The sequence below is a fragment of the Sciurus carolinensis genome, chromosome 1 (assembly GCF_902686445.1).
Source record: "Sciurus carolinensis chromosome 1, mSciCar1.2, whole genome shotgun sequence".
NCBI lineage: Eukaryota > Metazoa > Chordata > Mammalia > Rodentia > Sciuridae > Sciurus > Sciurus carolinensis.
This window is the reverse complement of record NC_062213.1, coordinates 163857382-163876544: the sequence shown is the minus strand read 5'-3', so window position 1 is coordinate 163876544 and position 19163 is coordinate 163857382. Positions and strand designations below refer to the sequence as shown.

Below are 19163 nucleotides of genomic sequence, written 5' to 3'. Positions count from 1 at the left end.
AGCCTCTTGAGTAGCTAGAATTACAGGCATGTGCCACCATGCCTGGCTCATTCCCTACCTATTGGCAAAAAGCTTACTGACTATGATTCTTCTCTCCTGTGATTCAGGTAGGAACATTTCAAACACCTTTCCTAAATTCTTCTGTGCATCTCAAGGTCTCAGAGACTTTCTTGTAATTTAAGCATTTCCTAGTTTCAGATTTTAAATTTATTTTTGAAAAAGTTTGAAGTAAAAACCAAGAGTCTTCATGCCCCCTCCCACACATGCCTGCATTTCACCCAATTGCCACCTGTCCCTTCCCAGCCTAGAGCTGACTTCTGTTAATAGTTTGGTGCAGGTACTTCCAGAATAGTTTAAAAATGCACTGGCACCATACACTGTTTGGAAAATAGACCTATGTGTATTGTTCATTACAGATGTAGGTAAAATTTACATAAATGTAATCATGCTTTACATATTATTATAACTTGCTTTTTTTCATTTAAGAATATAGTTTGAAGGTCCCTCACCCATTATTTTCTATCTCCTTTTCCTAAGTAACATAGTGTTTTAAAATAGGAGTCAGCAAGCTATGGCCTGAAGGGAAAAATCAGCCTGCTGTTTTTATAAATAAAGTTTTATTAGAACACAGCTTTCACCCTGCTGTGGCAGAGTGAGGCAGCTGCAACATAAACCTATGGCCTGCAAAGTCTAAAATATTTACTGTCTGGCCCCTTCTAAAAATATGTGCTGTCTCTTCTCCTATAACTATATAGTAATTTTTTGAATACTTCCTATTGAAAGAGATTCTTTTCCACTTCTCTCATAAACAACGCCTCAATGAACATCCTTGTACACATGCTTCTGTATGTGTGTGATTATTTCTGCAGGGTAGGTTTCTAAAGGGTAGAATTTCTCTGATTATGCCTTTTCATGTTCACTGGGGCTTTTGCAACCAGCTTTTCCAAGGATATGTGGGTTTTCCTAATGCTCAGCCATTACAGTATAATCTTGGGGGTCACTGTGGCTGTGAATTTTTGTTTGGTCCATTCAGAGGCTATATTTATAAGCTACAGGCAGAAATATGTTCAATCAGTAGTGAGATAGAAATTGCAGGGTAGAATAAAGGTAAGGAACCCAGATTTACTGTCAAAAACATCTTAGGGAAAAAAATCCAGCTGTGACTGTAGGCAAGTTACTTAATTTCTTTGAGCTTCAATTTCTGCATTTGCAAAATTGTCATGAGGTTGAAAGTTAATGTATGCTAAACGTCTAGTTTAGTATGTATTCAATTCATCATAGCCATTATTACATCACTTCCACTAATAGAAGAAGAGATAGAGAAAGGAAGAGAGAAAGGAAGTTAACATACATTGAATTTCTACTGTATGTCAGGTGCTCTGTAATTATTCATTTATTCTTTGAGGTTGGTTTTATTCACATTTTACCCCTTGCTCCCCCTCTGCCTTTGTGCCTTATCAAAGAGGGCATAAGCAACCATGATGAATGCAGAGTTAATTACTCAGTGCCATGAGAGTGGAGAGGAGCTAACTGTGTCTAGAACATTCCAAAAGGTCATTTAGAGGAGATGACATTTGGGTTGGGTCTTGAAGGCTAAAGAGGAGTTTGGGAGATGGAGACAAGCAAAGATTTTATTGTCCATAACATGAGAGGCTTTGATTGTCTGGTCTTAGAACTATTAGCCAATTCAAAATTTTTTTTGTGTGGTAAGAAAGTCACAATCGCAGAAAGTGGAAGAGCTGGGAATTACACAGGAGGCTCCCTGGCTTTTACACTATGCACCATTGGATATCACACGCTGCTTCAGAGGTAAAGACCCAAGGACTAGAGTCTCAGTTTTAGCACTGTGCATTATACCCAATATTTTAAGCCTATTTTTCAGCAGCAGGGCCTGTTTTTGAATTTGCTTACAACAATAATAGCAATACTTATTCAGTACTTAATATATGCTAAGCACGGTTATGAGTCCCTTGCATGTTTTAATTCCTATTTAACTCTGTGAGGGTATCACTAATTGCTTTTTACAAATGATTAATCTAAGGAACAGAGGGATTAAATGATTTGCCTGTGGTCACACAGCTAGATGTACTAGAGCTGGGATACTGGCTCCTGTGCTTAGACTTTTAATAATTGTGTACATTTGTCTCTAACTTATTATTTAGGAGTGCCTTCTATATAAAGGAACTGGTTCAAATGCTGAACAGAGTTTTCTGGAGGCTCAGGTTAAAGGGAACCTGGGAGTCCAGGTGCAGCCCACTCAGTCTCTCAGTGTTACCTAGCCTCCCTGTATATCCCTAAGGTACTTGGAGGAGCCCTGGAGCTCCACAGAACACAGTTTGAGAAGCAAGTTGCTCAATCTACAGCTGCAACATCTTTCAGAGGATGGCATGATATATTAGCTTTGCCTTTTCAAAACTCTTTTTCCAGAAGCTGTCTTTTCAAAACAGGTACAATATCCTGACTCAGAAAGAAACTCAGAGTGTGTACGATGCCAGGTATTATGGCGGCCAGTGTGAGATGGTGTACAATGGGGAATGGAGAGAGCTGAGGTATGACCCCACCTGTGAGCGTCTCTACTATGGAGATGATGAGAAGTACTTTCGGAAACCCTACAACTTCCTGAAGTACCACTTTGAAGTAAGTCTGAACAGAGACCTTCAGGCCACGATAGGGTAGGGAGCAGGGATAAAGAGACTTGTTGGTGGAAATGACTTGGTTTGGAAGTTTTTGTTGTCCATAGAGCTTGCTGGTGGCTGAAGACCCTTTACCCCTTCCTCTAACACATGCTCAGTGTGGAGGATGCTAAAGGGCAAGGGCAGGACCAAGGAGAGGCACACCATAAATGTGGCCACCCACGCATCCAGTCTTGGCTCCACTTCAAAGTCAACAAGATAGACATGGGCCCTCTTATCTGGACTGCCAGTCAGAAGACCTCATTCCAGGTTAATGACTGTGTTTGAGTATAAATACCTAAGACCACTGCTCTCCCCCGGGCGCACTTTCCTCATCCGTAAGTGGAATGGTGGGCACAGATGGACAGGGTGCTGAGCCTTATGCTCTCGCTTTGCCAAGAGCAACTCCCATTGATCATTTTCATATCCTTTTTGGTATGTGATTTTGCTTGAAAAAAGGGTTCTTCTGTTCAAAAGTGCTTGCAAAATGCTAAGGATCCCTAAGACACTCCACATCTAAAATCCTATGGTCTCTTGGTCCCTCAGAGTACAACAAAACTCATGACCAGCTCTGGAGCCTGCTCATGGCCATTAATTTTCTTACCCCTCATCTTTGGGTGAGATGCCCATACAGCAAATCTTGCTGAATGATTACAAGGGTCAGATCCCCTATTTCCACATAGATTTTGCCATTTCTTCCATTTAATCCTGATGATAACATTGTGGGATAGATATTATCATAGTTCCATTTTAGGTATGAAAAGAGATGTGGAGGAATGAAGTGTCAGGCACACAGCTGTGCTGTAGTAGGTGGCTAAGACCAGGTCTGTCTATGGAAATGCTAATAAAAGATATTCATCATTTAGAAGAAAGATATATCCACATCATGTGTGTGTATTCACATATATTATATTCATAGAGACAGGAGGCAGGATACCTGGGTTCTGAGCAATTATCTAGGCATATCCTCCCTAATCCCAAGTTTCTCAAGAGAAAAATTTGACAGAGATCTTACCAAGTTTGTGGGGTCTGTTTGGAAGAAGTCTGCTTCCCCAAACCCATGCCCATCTTTACCCCTTTCCAGGCTATGGTTGAACCTGGAAGACATAGACAATGTTGTTTTCCAATCTGGAGGAAGATGTAGGGTCTGTGTGTCAGGCAAGATGAACTGGGACTTGCTCTGGGCACAAAGGATTCTCAAGTCTCAGTGGCTGGAAGAAACAATACCTTGGTGATATTTTCTGTCCATCCTCTGGTGGAAAGGAGACTCTGAGCATGGCAGGCACCTAGAGACTCACACCAGTGGAGGCTCCACTTCAACAAATGCTCTCTATTTTGCAGAGCAAACTATGCTCTGAAGGCTTCTGTGGTTCAAGCAAGGTGTGAGACCTTGCCTCAGTTCAAGCTATCAGAGCTGAGCAACCCAGTTGTGCACTTATGACAAAATTACCAAACACTCGTGGGCAGCACTGTAGTTCAGCACTACCTAGGAGCATCATAAGCTGCCTGGCTTTCTTTGTCACTCTACTCCCAGGTCCATGCCCAAGTTAGCTTTCTGTTTCACCATTGCAGAGGTAAGCAGCCCTTGAGCCATTCAGAAAGAAATCCATGCTTTAAACACAATAGCATTTTATCTGAATCATCTGTGTGTATGTGTATTTATGTGCATATATACAGTATCTAAATGAGTATTTTAGTAGTACCACTAAACACTAACATGACTTTGCTGTGTTTTTCCTATTTCAGTTAGTATTCATCTGATGCCTGGGTTAGCCTTTTAAAAGAATTCTTTACAATAATATGAAACTTTCCATATTTGACAAAGCAAAGATTGAAATATTAAATATGAATTGAAAGATAACTAAGATAGCTCTGTGTGCACAAAGCTAAAAAAACATTTTTTCAGGCCCTGGCAGATACTGGGATCTCCTCAGAGTTTTATGATGATGCCAATGATCTTCTTTCTAAAGTGCGAAGGGTCAGGTCTCAGGCGAATGGAATCACCTTTGGCATCAGCCTAAAAGGTAGCCCTGTAACACTGGATGTGAGTGTATCTGGATCAGAAGACTCTTCATTCCTGAATAAGTTAAGCAAGTATAATGAGAAGGTATTAAAGCGTAATGCCTGTGTCTCACAGTATTCCATAATCTACACTGAACACGTACTACTTTAATTGCATTAAAAAGTACAGTAGTAATTGAACCTTAATTTGCTTGTGTAATTGGAAATGTCTGATCAGTGGTAATCATGTTTGTTTTTCTTATTACACTTTTGCACACAGAATCATCACAAAGGGAATAAAATTGAACGATAGGACTAGAACTCTTATCACTTCGCCCCTATCCTTTTTCATGGTTACCTGGAGCATACAGGGAAATGCATAGAATGGTAATGTGTTAAAGAGAAATAGAACGGACCTCTAAATTTGACTTGGAAAAGCAGCCTTGCTTTATCCAAATAGATAAGAGGGCTGGCATGCTCAATAAATCTTTCACTTATCCATCAAACATTCACCACTAAAGACTTATTATCTGGAGGGGTCAAGCTACTTCCTTGAGGAAAGGACATCCATCTAAGCTGAGATTCAAAGACTACTACAAGTTGTCCAAAGGGAGATGCAAGTTGAAGAAGGATATTTATATTAGCTTTCCATCACTGTAATGAAATGCCTGAGATATAACTAACTTATAAAAGGAAAGGTTAATGATTCCGAGGTTCTGGTCCAAGATGGTGTGGACCCACAGCTGTGAGCCTCTGGTGGGAGTGCTGGATGGTAGTGGTGGTCGGCATGTAGTGAAGCAAACTGCTCACATCATGAACCAGGAAGTGAAAAGGGAAAGAGGAAGGAGTTGGAGTCCCATAATCCCCTTTAAATCCATCTCGCTAGACCCCACCTTCTAAAGGTCCCTTCACTGGCCAGTGGTGTCACACTGGGACCAATCCTTTAACACATGGATCTTTGGGGACATTCAACATCCAAACCAGAGCAATGTTTTAGACTTAGGAATCAGCCTATGCAAAGGCTCAGAGACAAGAGAAACCTCACACGAACTTGTGATTCAAAGTGCTTCATCTGGCTGAAGCACAGGATGGGAAGGAAAGAAGGGAGACATGAAGATGGAGAGATAATCAGGGGCCAGCAAACTATTTATTGAATTGATTAGATGTTCTCCAAAAAGCCTCAAAAGCAGTGATACCAGGACTGTGGATCTAGTTGGGGTTCAAAAAATTATCTTAGGTGATGATGAAGATGCACTTATGACAACTTACTCAACAAACCAATTGAAATAAATTAGCTATTGATCTGAAGGGTAAAAGGCACTCCAAGGTCTGGCTATAGCATGTTCATATGGACTTTCTAAAAGCTGGTGGGTGCCCTTTTCAAATGTTCACTATTGCTCTGAATCTGGGTTTGTAGTACCTGGAAGTGACATCTACAGATGATCTTGTTTCTCTAAAACTAACGCACATCCTTCGGGTGCTTTTCTTATTAATTATATGAGGCTCCTGCTTTTCTTTATTACTTAGTAGAACAAGACCACTAGACCGTAAGCTCCCTGATGGCAGGGGCAGACCTCACTCAAGGTTGCATCCTCTGCATGTAGGGTAATACATGCAACAATAGGCATAATAATATTTGTTGACTACATTAAAAGATATTTCACCATGTTGCCAAAATCATTCTAAGCATAATTGTCAATGAATACACAGAATTTTCATATGAGGCCACACAGTGCAGTGCTTTGCTTAGGACTGGGGGAGGGATGGATGAGACAATAGACTGGAGACAAGACAGAGGAGGCCAGTACAGTGGAGAGACCCCTGTAGGGACTAACCCAGGTGGGAGCCGATGAGAACTTGACTTGAACGGGGGCAGTGGGATCAGAGATGAGGACTTGAAAGAAGTCTGGCACACCCGGCTGACCAACACATACTTGTAAAATTTAACAATAATTACATATATTTATTTTTACATATTTTCCTCAGCTACTAAATGCTAGCCTTTTGCCTTATCTAGTGGCAAATACTCTCTGTTTTTTTGCCTCTTGTATGGTGGCTGCTGGAAGAAATATGGCTTCATGAGAATCTTCACGAAGGTGCAGACTGCCCACTTCAAGATGAGGAGACAGAATATCATGCTGGATGAAGGAATGCTGCAGTCGTTGATGGAGCTTCCAGAGCAGTACGATTACGGCATGTACGCCAAGTTCATCAACGACTATGGCACCCACTACATCACGTCTGGATCCATGGGTGGCGTTTATGAATATATCCTTGTGCTTAACAAAGAAAAAATGGAATTGCTTGGTAAGCAGAGCAGAAACTGCATGCATGCTGTGGCCAATGCATATACCAGGGTGGGCTTTGCTGTTTTCTAAGCACCAACTTTGAGACCTGGGTTATCCCATTTAGTGCCCATGACAAATCTATTAGGGAGCATAAGTCTCGTTTTTTCTAGGGAAGTGAGATCCAGAAGGGTAGAATGACATGCTAGTAAGCATCATAAACAGGAATTGAACTCATTTGTGTAGACTTCCTAAATGATGTGTTTCACCTTATCTCCAAGTTACCTCTCTACAAATATTTGGAGATTTTTAAATTTACAATGTGAAAACATCCTTTAAATATAGAATTTTAGTTAAAGGAATTTCTATACACTCAATCAGTGACACTGTAAACCCAGTCCCCCAGATCCCCTGGGGATCTGAACAGACCTTCACTTCTTTCACATCCATCCCTCTTCTCCATCTCCACTCCTTCCGTGGTAGACTGGGCTCTCATCTCTCATTTACGGTTCCTGAATGGTCTCTTGGGGCAGGTTCATGGGTTTATTTTCAACAATCCTGCCAATAGATCTTTCTGCTTCATAGATCTATGGTACCACTTCCTTGCCTAATACCCTGATGGTAAGAATAATGTACCCAGTGTGACATCAACAACCTTCATGATCTCACTCAAACTACTAGAACATTAGTTCTCCAAATGTGGGTCCCCTGCTAGCCACATAGCATTACCCGGGAACTTGTTAGATAGGTGGATCTCAGCCCCCATTCCAAACCTAATGAAATCAAACCAGAACTCTTGAAGTGAGCCCAGGCTTTACTAGCCTTCCAGATAATTCTGATGCTCACTACACTTTGAGAATCACCCAGTCAATGAATGAGCGAAGGTTAAGAGGTCTAGCAGAATTCAAGTTGCCACAGTTTCAAGATGTTCTCTTGACTGTATCAGTCCGAGCTGGTCACTCCTTTTTTTTTCAACATATTCGCATAAATTCCATACAGTTTAGTCTTTATAAAATAATTTTCCAAATGTGATTTTTTTTTTCTCCTCATCTATATAGCAAGAGCTGTGAAAGCAAGGATCATGTCTAGTGCTTTTCTATCTCTCTAGTGTTCAACCCAGGGCTTAAAACACAGTGAGTGTGCAAAACAAAACAGGGATTCCTGGCTTGGATCATTCATTAATTGATCCATCTACTTATCTCTCTTTCAAAAAGTAATTCAAAGTGCTCTATTGAACATCCAGCATGTTTGTGCTAGGGACAAAAATGTAGTCAGGTTGTGATCCAATAGTAGGTTTTAAAATCAATGTATGGATCAGCAAAATTTTGAATAACAGCAATAGCAAAAGAAAGAATAGAAAACAACACAGTGGATTATAGGCACTGAAGTTAAACTATTGCTTCAGGAAACTTTTTCCAGTTAAATAAAGATAAGTATGCATGTAATATATAACAATGCAAAATAAATGGCTTACTATGGATCACTGTAAGAAGAGTTAGAAAAACTATTTAAGTGGATCTTTTTAGAATCATTAAAAAATGTGAGGGATGAGAAAAAATTAACGTTGGTGAACACTGCCTGGGTTCCAGGTGCAATTGCATATCTTCTCTTTTTACTTTTACAACACTTGGAGGTAGCTGTTATCCCAGGTTTAGTCATCCAACTGGGGCAGCTCCTCAGGGAAGCTAATTTAGTTTTCCCTGGTGGTTTGGTAGAGCCTTTCATTTGGGTTCCTGTTTTTAGGGTGGGATTACTAATTAATTGCTTGGGGCATGTTTGGCCCCTCCCTCTTTAAAATCTGTGGGGCAGAGATGGGCTTCCAATGTGGTTAATATTCAAAAGAAGCCCACTGACAAATTGTCCCAGGGATAATTACCTCAGCTCTGTTTATAGAAAACCATATGTCGATAATAGCACAATTTGCTATTTGTGAAGAGCTGATTTTCTATAAATCTGGAAAGTTAGTGTTCCTTTTCTATAAATATGGAAATGTGCTAATCATCACCTCATCTGCTGGAGACCGCTAATAAATCAGAATGTCATTTACATATTAACCTACAAAGAACAAAAACATCTACCTCCTCTCTCTTTGACAGATTGCACGGCACACACCCTTTTTCTGGATTTGATGTTTGGTTAGTTTTCTCCGTCTCTCTCTCATCCCCTTCTCATCTCCTTTCTTTCCAGGTATCTGTCCCTCTTTCTCCCCCTCTTGTCTCTGTCTTTCCTCTCTGTGACCATTTTTTTCTCTGTCTGTATCTTTGATCTGTATGACTTTAATTTATATTCTATTAAGTGCTTGATCTAAGATACATCCTGGGTGGTACATTCATGTCCTCAAATGGCTGAGCTTGGTTTGGAATGATTTAAATGAACAGACTGGTCTGCTCTGGGGGAATCTTTTGTCCTTGAGTTTGCCTCAGATCCTCTCTGGGTTTGTCCCAAAGGATGCACAAGACTGTTTTCTTCTAATATGTCCCTGAGATCAAAGTCTTCTCCCCCAAAGACAGCATGGAGCCATGTATCAGACAAATCAAGGGGAGTCGTGGACGTTGGGGAGGTGATGTTAGACTTCAATGAGATCCCAGAACTTCCTCACGGGCTGCTAACGACAGCCTTCTGCCTTCTACCTTCTGCAGGAATCAGTATGGTTTTGGGCTTGAACTTCTGGATTTGAGTGTTTTTTTTCCCTTTCATGCTCTTTTGAGCTCTCATTATTTGTCTTGGTCTCAGAGTATGGCAAAGGCAGCGGTATATTCTCCATTCTGCTTTTCTGGAATCCGGCCCAGCTGCAGAGCTGACAGTTCACCTTGGGCGAATCAAGTACTTCAACAGCACTGTTCTGTTTATTACCTATGTTTCCTGCCTCTTTTGCAATGCAATTTCCTTATCCTCCGATGCACTTCCCTGTCTTGCTTACCTGACACCATTCAGATCACCTTTTTGAACCTCCTGTGGGCATCTCCACCTCTGTGAAACCTGCCCTTACCTTCCTGTGCCCCTTCTCCCATAGAGGTTCACACAGACATTCACTCATTCAACCATGTTCATTGCCAGGTGAACAAAATCACTATGGTTCCTGTTTTATGAAACTCATCATCCAGTGGAAGAAACTAAACAGTCCAATGCTATTCCTTCCTGCCTCCTATCATTGAGCTCTGTTAACTTTGCTTCCAAAGGGTACATGGACATCTGTCCTCCCCCTCTCCGTTGTCATCTCATCTCACTAATCCAAACCAGCAATCTCTCTCATTCGGATACTGCAAGAATACCACAAGCTTTTCTTTTACTTATTTTCTTTCTTCTTTGGTTATCACCATTGCCTCTGTCCTGCTCCAATGGACCAAGCTTGTTTTCACCTCAGGTCTTTCCTGTGGCTGCCCCTTCTGTGTGGGCGTCCTTTCCACCAGGGTTTGCCAAACAGTATTCTTATGCAGATCTCAGTTTGGTACCACCTCTTTGGAGAGGCCTTTCCTTTCCATGTGACCATGACACACTGTTCCACGACCCTATCTCAATTCTCAGCACATCACTATTTATTCACTCACTACCTTGCTCAGGTACTTACTCCTCGCCAATCTCCTCTTTCTGGAAATGAAATCTCTGCTCTCCATGAGATGCACATCTGTTTTGTGCTTTGATGCAAATTCATTTTCTAGCAAGGTGTCTGGCACATAATGGGGCTTACTAACTTGTGTGGAGTGAGCGAACCAATCCATCAATATATAATTACAAATTAGGATAAAAGCCATGTAGAAAAGGCACAGGTTGTAGAAACAGAATAACCGCAGTGGTGGGAAGAGATACTCAGTTTGGGATGGTCTGGAAAAGTCTCTTTGAAGAAGTGAAATCCAAGTGGTGATGGGAGTCTAAGGATAAAGAGACACCAGAGAGAAGGTGACGGTGTCTGGGCAGGGTGGACAGCCTGAGCAAGAGGAAGGAGGGTGGGATGATGGAGAATGAAAGAAGCCCTGTGTGGCCAAGAGACAGATAACAGAAATTGAGGTTGGAAGAAACCTAGAGAGGCCTCAAGGGTCTTGCTGGCCATGGTAAGAAGAGTGGAGCACATCTGCATGATGTGGATGACACGAGGACCATGCCACAGGCTAATCCGTATGCCAGCAAATCGTTCCACTGCTGGGCAGAACACAGACTAGAGGAGGTGGCAGTGGGCTCAGGAAGGATGCTTAGGAGGTTCTTACTGATGTCCAGGTAAGGAATGAGGATGGCAGGTGGGACAGGATAGCAGGTCTGGGACACATTGTGAAAGCAGAATTGAGAGAATTTGCACATGGACTGGGTAAATGACTCTTTTCTGGAAATAATATCTCTACCACACACGAGGTGCACACACACTGTGGTAAGAAGACATGCTCTATCCGTCTAGGGACACCAGCCTTCTGGTAGAGATGCCTGCCTGAAATATGAGGATTCTTGAATGAACACAGGACTCTGGCACCCCAAGGCAATCACAGCACATCTTTCTCACCCCAAACCCTGCATGTTCCTCTTCTGGAGACATCTACCTGAGACATCACCAACTTCCTAACAGAGAGGTGGAAAAATAACTATGTGCCAAGCTCCATACTAAATGCCTTCAGTCCAGTCTTCTCGCTTAATCCTTTCAATGATCCTGGGAGATGTTTCCTCACTTTTCCAGGTGAAAGGTCATATCACTAGTAAATGGAAAATACTCAAGAGATTCTAAGTTAAAATTCAGAATTTTTTCCCTTTCATCCCAGCTGGCCTTATTAGGACTCACAGCCTGGGAATAACACTGGTCTCCTCCTTCCCTCTTCCAACATATCTTGTTAGTTACCCCCAGTGTCCATCACCTGTCCCTTCCTCTCCTCTCCATTCTCCCTTCTACCACTGACAATTCTGCCCTGTTTTCTGTGTAGTTTCCATCCTGCCAAGCTGGCAAGCAGATGAGGAAAGCATCACCGGTGAGGTGCATCTTCTATTAATGTCTTCAAGACTAAGTGGTCCACATTAGACCTATTTTTTTTTTTTCTAATGTAGATAGGGTTTGGCACATTTGCTTCAGCTTAGGTGCCCTCAGTCTCCCCAAAATGCAACATGAACTAGAATGCTTCTTATTGATTAAGTAATTTAAGGAAATCTGACAGGACTCCTCACCCAGGAATGCTGTAATGAAAACACCGCATACAACAGAAAATTAAACCGAGAGACCTCAAGACTGAAGGCTGTGATTCTATGATTTGGGGCCTTATCAAAGGGTTTTGCAAAGACCTTACAGAAAATGGCTTGTGTGCATGCTCTGCTGTGAAGGGAACAGTCTGTTCTGTGGCCCCATCAGAGCCAGCAAGTGGAATGGCCGTGGAAGGAATTCTTTCCCCAGAAGTATGTTTTTCATCCAAGTTCTGCCATTTAGAAGCTGGTATCTCACACTCTGAATCCATTTTCCCATTACTAATGTAACACAATTGCAACTACTGCAGAAGGCTACTGTGAGAATTAACCAAGGTAATGGTTACAAAAAGCATTGTGCTAAGTAAAACATGGTCCAAACCATAGTTACTATGATGAATTACAAGTTTGGATAGACTCAGAGGGTATCAAAGGCAACTGACCATGATCTGTGGAATTAAGAAATATGCTGGTGAGATAGTCTAAATGCACCTAAACTGTAGAGCCAGACACTGCTGGGTAGGGATCTTGGTTCTACCACTTAGTCACTGTGTGCAGATTATTATTATTATTATTATTATTATTATTATTTTGGTACCAGGGATTGAACTCAGGGGCACCCAACCACTGAGACACATCCCAACCTATTTTTTATTTTATTTAGAGACAAGATCTCACCAAGTTGCTTAGCTTCTTACTTTTGCTGAGGCTGGCTTTGAACTAGTGATCCTCCTACTCAGTCTCCTGAGCCACTGGGATTATAGGTGTGCATGTCCACATCTGGCTGATTAATATTCTTAGTCTCTCTAAGTCTCAGTTTCTTCAAGACCAAATAGGAATTAGAACAAGGGTTTGTTTGAGAATAATTATATGTTACATGATAAGCATCTAATAGATATTTTCTCTTTAATGCAGGATATTAATATAGCATAGTGATTAAAAAGCAGGGGTACTATCACTTCCTGTGTGACCCGGGGTAGGTTATTTAATATTTTATAATCTCAGCTTCCTCACCTCATAGTCATGAGGAGTAAGTAGACTTATCCACAGAGAACATTCAGTGCAGTATGCAGTACCTGCACTCTAATAAGAGCTCGATAAATTTCAGTCACTGAAGTAGTTTCTATATCAGACTGCCTCTTTCAAGTCCTGCCTCCACCATTGATCAATCATGTGACCCACAGGCAAATTAGTTAGCATTTCTCTGACTCGGTTTCCTTCTGCAACAATGCAACAATGACCATACGTGGTTCATACTATGGTCATGAATATGAAATAAAACAATCTATGTGAACACGTGGCCCAGTGCCTGATGTAGAGTAAAAGTCTAAAAATGTGACCTACTATTGCTGCACCATGTTGGTGTTTGTCTCAGTCCATTTTCTGTTGCTATGACAGAATACTTGAGACTTGGTAACTTATTAAAAAATAGAGATTTATTTAACTAATGGTTCTGAAGGCTGGTAAGTCTAAGAATATGGCGTGGTATCTGCTCAGCTTCTGGTGGGGCCTCATGCTGCATCATAACTTGGCAGAAAAGCAGAGAGGCTGTGAGTGAATGCAGAATTGACAAAGCACTTTATAACAACCAGTGTAGCAAGAATGAACTCATTCCCACGAGAAAGGCAGGAATCCCTCTTAATGTCACTTCTAAAAGACCCTCCCACACTGTTACATTGGAAATTAAATTTTAATATGAGTTTTGGAGGGGACAAACCACATGCAATTGGTTTCAGTGATATCCTCGCCACATGCTATCATTCCCAACATTCCAAGGGTTACCTGTGGAATATTAACTGTTCTACCACCTGTAAATTGTAAATAAGGAAAAGACCTGTCTCACCAGGTTCTGCAATGGGTCAGCCCTAAAACACGTTCAAATGGAAGGGACATCATTACCATTATGTCCTGCCCGCAGTGGCCGATGCTTTTGCCTCGGCAATCACGCCTCCTCCTCCACCTGCCCGTTTTTTTTGATCAAGGTCATTCGTTTCTGTCTCCAGAGCTTCATCCAGTTTTGGAGGGACCACTCTTCCCATTTATCAAGGTCACATTGAATTCTCATCACTATCTTTCACAGTGTTAACAACACTGCCCAAATCAGTGCCTGCTCTCTATCATCCCTGCCCCTGATAGATGCCAGATAACAGTGACCCTGGGAAGACCCTTCCAGCAAGAGTGTATACATCCAACCCTCATTGATCATCCCCCGCCCGTCAGAGTGCTTGAGCCAGCTGGCCACCACTAACACACAACACGGAGAAAGCCACAGGGACAGAAGTGAACACCTCACTAAAGTTCATGTCAATTATGGCTCTGTCTCCTGATCCTCCCCCTGCCCTCCTTTGTCATTCATTTCTTTAGCCTTTCACTCAACAAACACGTATTAAGCACACTTACCATCTAGACACCAACATGATTAATACACGGTCCCTCTCATCGGGGGTTCTTAGGTGGTAACAGGTTTCTCTCTGTTATAATCATCTGATTATAGTCAGGAATACTTTGCTTTTCAGACAGCCAAATTGGTTACCACCCCAAGTGAACTAGCAATTGTTTTCTCATTCACTGTACTTAGAATCAACTGAAGTATTTGGTTTTAATAAAATGTATTTACATATAATAATTCCTATTATTTGTAAAGCAAATACACATTCACATCTGGTATTCAAATGGATCTTCATAATAGTTTTATGAGGAATGGTATTATTATTTTCCCCAATTTTGTAGAGAGAAGGTAGAGAACCAAAGAGCTGAAGAAGTTGGGTGCTATGATTCATGCCTACAATTCTAGCTACTGGGAGCCTGAGGCAGGAGGATTGCAAGTTTGAGGCCAGCCTCAGTAACTTAGTGAGACCTGGTCTTAAAACAAAAAATAAAAAGGGTCCCTGGGGATGTAGCTCCCAGGTTCAATACCAGTACTAAAACCAAAAACAGAAATGAACAATAAAACAACAACAGAAATCCAGAGTTATTTTTTTAAACTATATTTTTTTAGTTATTGATGGACTTTATTTAATTAATTTTTTTATATGCAGTGCTGAGACTCAAACCCAGTACCTCACACATGCTAGGTAAGCACTCTATCACTGAGCCACAACCCCAGCCCCTCCAAGAATTTCTAACAGGTCAATGTGATACACTCAATATTGAACCAAGTTCTTCTGGTTAAGGTTTGTGTATCTTCCACGTATTCCTCCCTTTGACCTACATCTTGTCATTCATTCTGATGCTAGAGAGCAGAAGCTTAGACTCTAGCAGGGGTGGAAAGACCACCAACAGTTATTGAGTATTTACCAGGTAGAAACCGGTGAAGCACTTTAAAAGCACTATCTAGCTTAATCAGGAGAGAACTGTGAAAAGGATACTATAATCTCCAGCTTACAAGGGAAGAACTGAGGTTCAACCTTGATAAATAACTTGCCCAAGGTCACACAGCTGTATACCACTGCAATCAGGAGTCAAACTCAGACATGGGCCATCTTAACCAGCACACTGCAATGCCTCAGGGATGTCTTAACCTAGGGCTTTTCAAACTGCAGGCCATAGACCAGCAGTAGGTCAAAGAAATTCACTAGGTAATGGCTAGCATTTAGTAATATTTAATAAAACAATACACAAGGATGTAACATATCAGAGAGCATCACTCAAAGTATAGCTAAATATGGAGACTTCTTTTTGATGAACATGTATGGGTTTGGATCATGATGTAAAATGTATTTCTTGCTGGGAGCAGTAGTGCATGCCTGTAATCTAAGCGGCTCAGGGGCTAAGGCAGGAGGATCCCAAGTTCAAAGCCAGTTTCAGCAACTTAGCCAGGCCCTAAGCAACTGAACAAGACCCTGTCCAAAAATAAAATATTTGAAAGGACTGGGATGTGGTTCAGTGGTTATTGGCCTGTGGATTTAATTCCTGGTACCAGAAAAAAAAAAAAAAAGTATTCTTTTATTTTTGGGGGTGGTCAGAAGATACTGAAAACACTGTTTGCTCAGTGTACTGTAGGGACTATAGATGTGTACTTAATCATGTTAAACAAAAGAAATGTCACCAGTGGCAATAAGAGAGGCCTTGGGAAGTGTATGAGTTGGGGTTCTAATGAGAAACAGAATCAAAAGTATATTTCTAGCTCTAGTTATCCTCAAATAAATAAATGAATAAATATATTATTAAAGGAATTTATGTAAGAAATGTGCTTGCACAATTATGGAATCTGACAAATTCCAAGATCTTTAGTCAGGAAGCTAGAGACCCAGGAGAGTAAATACTGAACACCCACAATTCCTGAGCACACAGGGAAGAGACACGCAGATCCCTGCTCTAGAGAAATGTGCAGTTAAGAATATACAAAGTTTGAATAGCAACGAGTACAGTAGAAACACAAAAGAGAGGGCAACCCATCTTTTCTGCCCCTTATAAGCCCCAAAGATACTCAAATCTTATCTTCCAAAATTAGCAGGAGCAGGTGCTGACCCGGGGATCAGGGCACGGGGCTTTCTCGGTATGGGGAATGGCAAAGGAGTAGCAGAACCCGTAAGGGGGCGAGGGGAGAAGCAGGGAATAAGTACCCAGGTTCCCCCAAGGCTTGCCCTGGGCCAGGATGAACATGAGAACAGTTCTGTGGCTGGGTTCTGCCAGGAAGTGACAGTAACGTTAACCAGGACGCAGTGTTGGCCTCTCAGAAGCTAAGAGAGGAGGGCCAGCGGCAGGAGCCAGCACAGACGATCTTGAGAACAGGGGGGTCCCTGCCCTGGCAAAGCCGGCCAGCACCCAGGTGCGCGTGCGCTGACCTGCTCACATGTCCAGCCACCTTGCTCCCTGCTGTTTGAGCTACACGCTGGTCCCTGGGCACACCACTCTCACTTTCTCTTTGGGATTCTGTACTTCTCCCCGCTCCCTTCCTCACCTAACACGTCCTCATTCTAGGTCTCAGTCTAGCTTGGCAGGGATTCTTCGGGCAGTCATTCTGTCTCCCCGGTTCTGGGTTGGGAGCCTGTTTAGGGGCTTTGGTGTTTTGGGGACTTTGCTCTGTGTGTCACAGTATTGCAACCACCTGTTTCCAGGGTGCATCCGGTTAATGCTGTATTCACAGTCCCACCCAGAGGCAGAGGCTGACCCACCGCAGAAACACAGTCCCTTTCTAGCTGGGGGGGTCAGAATCCTGTGTAAGCTGCACGTTTCTGGACCCCTCCTTACACTCTACAGAGTCCGGGGTGGTATCCTAAAAGGTCTGAGACGAACTGGACAATGAAGGGAGTAAGGTCAGCAGGAACCTGATCGACAAGGGTCCTGTATTGATGGCCAAGCAGTCTGGGATGGCCCAGCAGGTTTTTCGCTGTGCCCGCTATCCAACCAGTCACCCCGAACAGACTCTCACTGGATTCTAACAAGCTCTGGGCTTTATCCCTAGTTACCATGACAACGGGGCTTCACGGTGATGGATGGTATTGATTGACTGACAGACTCCTGGTGTCTTGGCTCTGTCCCCATTCCCCTTAAGTCATCTGCATACACATGGAACTGAGTGACACTCTGTGCCATCCTTCTGATTTTGAATTTCCACCTCTAATATCATTGAAAATGGATTTGTACTTAAAGGAGAAAAGCTGAAATGATGTAAAAATTCTTCCCAGAGCTACCCTTAGCACTCTGTCCCACAGGCAACATAATGTAGCATAGAGAACATGGGCTTTGGACACAGACCTTGGTCCTATTTCACTTGGTTATTTACTTATTACATAATTTTTGGCAAGTGACTTTAACTAATTTTAAACTATCAGGACTTACTCCTCTCTAAAATGGGAATAATTCCTGTTATGGAGAGGCATTGAATAAAATGGAGAATCCCTACCTGGCACATAACAGGCACTTATCAAATTAGGGTGTTCGCTTCTTCCTCTTCACGCGCTGGTGGCCCAACAGCTTATACTGCAGGCATGTTGATGAAGGAAACTGTCTTCATCTGCCTCCCTCTTTCTCTAACTTCCAGATTAGACTCAGGAGCCAAGAGCCTCAGCATAGCCTGGGGCACTTCCGGGAACGGTAACAGACCTTGACCACTATTGCTAGTCCCAGCATGGATTAACTCGCGTAACCCTCTCCCACCTTACAGGTAGGAAGACAAGTGCAGAGAGATCCAACAACTGCCCAGGTAGTAATTGGGCAGGGGCGGGATTCCAGCTCAGGCAGTTTGGATTTCAGGGCCTTCAGTGTGCTGCCTCTGAGCATGACCCAAGCCAGCCAGAAGAGCCGGAATATCTGAAGACAAGCCCATATCAGATAGGCGAAGGCCTGAGCCTGCAGCCCCAACATTGCCCCTGGGAGCACAGCTGCCTTGCCCTGAGCTTCCTGGTGTAGTGAGCAAGTCAGGGAATGAAGGGCTTGGCAAGGCTCCGTTTAGGACCACTGTGCCCGTTATGGCGCATGATGAGTGTTTTCCTGTAGAGTGCCATTAGCATGACCAAATGGAATGGCCCTGGAGCTGGATAGAGCATGCCTTACTTCAAAGAACGTGGGCAAGTCACCTAGCAACAATAGCTAAGATTTCTTGCACACTTAATTGTGCCAGACATTACTTTTAGGGATTCATGTATAGAAATCCTGATCATTCCCATTTTGAAGACTGGGAAAATGAGACCCATGAGGTAAAGTAACTCAGTCACATTATTAGTTAATGGCAGAACTCTGTCCCCAGAGTCCACATTCTTAACCAAGGTAGCTATGGCCTTTCCTAGTAAGTCTGTAACATGGATAAATCCTCTTTGCTTAGAAGGTTGCTAAAATGAGATATAGTAGTTGGAAGTGTTTTTAGAAAATATCAATCCTCATCAAGCATAAGATATTACAAAGCTATGGTTCAAATTTTCAATTAAAGGAAGGCCTGTGACTCCCCATTTTAGAGGTGTTGTCTAGAGAGGCTGAACACAGCAATCCCTAGTACTCCCCCGGCGGCTGGGGATGGACCAGGCTCTCTGCTGAACCACATGAACCCAAGAGATGATTTAGGGGCTTATTTCTAGTTTAGTAGGAAGAACGGGTCAAGAGGTTGAAGATTACT

General features: G+C 42.4%; 1 protein-coding gene across 2 annotated transcripts in view; it reads left to right on the top strand.

Moving 5' to 3' along the window:
* Positions 1 to 19163, top strand: part of C8a (complement C8 alpha chain) — a 60570-nt gene that overhangs the window by 20799 nt on the left and 20608 nt on the right. For both annotated transcript variants that reach the window (XM_047528322.1, XM_047528312.1), the window contains exons 5-7: positions 2448 to 2637; positions 4579 to 4779; positions 6740 to 6980. In XM_047528322.1, the coding sequence (XP_047384278.1) occupies positions 2448 to 2637; positions 4579 to 4779; positions 6740 to 6980 (632 nt within the window). The remainder of the gene's footprint in view (positions 1 to 2447; positions 2638 to 4578; positions 4780 to 6739; positions 6981 to 19163) is intronic.